This window comes from Mandrillus leucophaeus, unplaced genomic scaffold, assembly GCF_000951045.1.
Source record: "Mandrillus leucophaeus isolate KB7577 unplaced genomic scaffold, Mleu.le_1.0 Scaffold534, whole genome shotgun sequence".
NCBI classification, from domain to species: domain Eukaryota; kingdom Metazoa; phylum Chordata; class Mammalia; order Primates; family Cercopithecidae; genus Mandrillus; species Mandrillus leucophaeus.
In genome coordinates, this window is record NW_012105742.1 from 2,081,239 (window position 1) to 2,083,499 (window position 2,261).

Consider the following 2,261-nt stretch of genomic DNA (forward strand, 5'->3'; position numbering starts at 1 on the left):
TTTTTTTTTTTTGTATTTTTAGTAGAGACGGGGTTTCACCGTGTTGGCCAGGATGGTCTCGATCTCTTAACCTCGTAATCCGCCCTCCTCGGCCTCCCACAGTGTTGGATTACAGGCGTGAGCCACCGCGCCTGGCCGAGCTTCCGTTTTTCTATCTATAAAATTGGGATGATACGAATATCATAGTGCTGTTTTTAGAATTAAACCAGATTATAGTTGTAAAACGGCAGAACCTGTTGCAGGATAAGCCCTCAATAAATGTGAAATGCTAACAATTATTGTTAAACAAATGTTATATAAAAATGCTCTCACCCTCACCTCCCCAGGCTACCCGGGATAAGAAAGGGTAGACAAAGAGGAGAAATCCTCCACATGGGGCAATGCATCCTCCTATTTTAAGGAAGAATCCAGAAGCTACCATGCACCTTTCTTAGCGTATGCATCACTTTGTCATTCTCTGGTAGAGTCGGCCCTGAAACTACACCCTTTCTATTTTATCCAATCACATCACCCCTAAAGTGAAAGGCATTCCACCCTTTCTTGCCCCTACTCCCACCCCTAGCTTCCCAGTTTTCTTTTCCCAGTCACTCATTCCCCTCTTCCCCGCCCCGCCCAGAGGTCGTGGCTTCTCCCTCGCCCCGCCTACTTTCTAATTTTCCCGCCTCAGTAGCTCTTGGCCACTTAGGGATGTAATTGTTTCTTTTCCCCCGCCTCTTCGTGACGTTATCAGAAATAAGACCTATGATTGGTTTTTCCGGAGCAAGAGCCGGCCAATGACAGGCATATATTTTTGGTGCAGCTGGGCAGCCAGTATTATCGCCGGTGATTGGCTGGAGTGGCCCGAGTCGGGAAAATGGCTGCGAGTACCTCCGTAGTCCCGGTGGCTGTGACGGCGGCAGTGGCGCCTGTCCTGTCCACAAACAGCGATTTCTCAGATTTGCGGGAAATTAAAAAGCAACTGCTGCTTATTGCGGGCCTTACTCGGGAGCGGGGCCTACTGCACAGTAGCAAATGGTGAGATATTGGAGTGGGAAGGGATGGGGCTTGAATCCTTGGCCTTGGGGGGCTTGTCGAGCTGATCTAGTTTGTGTGGGTGTTCCAGGTCGGCGGAGTTGGCTTTCTCTCTTCCCGCATTGCCTCTGGCCGAGCTGCAACCGCCTCCGCCTATTACAGAGGTAAGGACATGTTTACTCTGAGCGCTCCCCATCAACCCAGGGATGTGCCTCAAGAGCCACTGAGTGCCCAGTCACTGGAGGAGAGCAAACTGCTTAGCAGGAGTGTTTGTAGAGGGAATTCAAGCATTCAAAGAGCTGAGTGTTTTCAATGATTTTATCCATCTAGTTTTCTTGAGCTTTGAAAGACTTGGTGGTCCTCTTATTTTAAGCTGGAGAGAATTAGTAAACAATTATTGCTTATGATTTCAGCCTTTTAGTGCTTATAGCCAAACCTAGACGTAAGAGTGCCTCATAATAGTAAATATTATTACAAGGAATTATAAGACTATCTCATAATAAATATGAGATAGTCCAAAAGGATGAGAAGAATAAAAAGTTTTGGTCTGGCACGGTGGCTCACGTCTGTAATCTCAGCACTTTGGGAGGCCAAGGTGGGCGGATCACGAGGTTAGGAGTTCGAGACCAGCTTGGCCAACACGGTGAAACCCCGTCTCTACTAAAAATACAAAATTAGCCGGACCTGGTGCGCGCGCCTGTAATCCCAACTACTCGGGAGGCTGAGGCAGGAGAATCTCTTAAAGAACCCAGGAGGTGAAGGTTGCAGTGAGCTGAGATTGCGCCATTGCACTCCAGCCTGAGGGCAGAGCGAGACACTGTCTCAAAAAAAAAAAAAAACAACAAAAAACAGTTAAAAAAATGTTTTTACAATACCTACACTGTTGTCTGATCAGCATAGCAAGTAATGGTTGAGTTTAGGCGCTGGGTTGAGATGATCCTGGGTTCAAGTGACCTTTGGCAACTTAACCTTCTGAGCCAATTTCCTCATATGTGCAGTGAGGATAGTAATAGTACCTATTCAATGGGGATATTGAGAGAAGTCAATGGGATAATAATATAGGCTGCTTAGAAGTGTACCTGGTTTCAGTCAAGTTCTTTATTAGTAGCACCAATGTGGGCAAATGATTTCTAAGTGACTGCCTTCTCATCTATAGGTAATGTTAATAATTGCTAGATTTTCAAGAAGATTAAATAAAGCAATAAGTAAAGCATACGGTATACTCTTAGGTAAATTTTTTTTTTTTTTTT

The 2,261-nt window shown here is 45.6% G+C and overlaps 1 protein-coding gene across 2 annotated transcripts in view; it reads left to right on the forward strand.

The window, feature by feature from the left end:
- Window positions 1–812: 812 nt before the first annotated feature.
- The window catches only part of LOC105551843 (cell division cycle protein 23 homolog), a 22,454-nt gene continuing 21,005 nt past the window's right edge, over window positions 813–2,261 (forward strand). For both annotated transcript variants that reach the window (XM_011997266.1, XM_011997267.1), the window contains exons 1-2: window positions 813–1,014; window positions 1,103–1,175. In XM_011997266.1, the coding sequence (XP_011852656.1) occupies window positions 854–1,014; window positions 1,103–1,175 (234 nt within the window). In that variant the 5' untranslated portion in view covers window positions 813–853. The remainder of the gene's footprint in view (window positions 1,015–1,102; window positions 1,176–2,261) is intronic.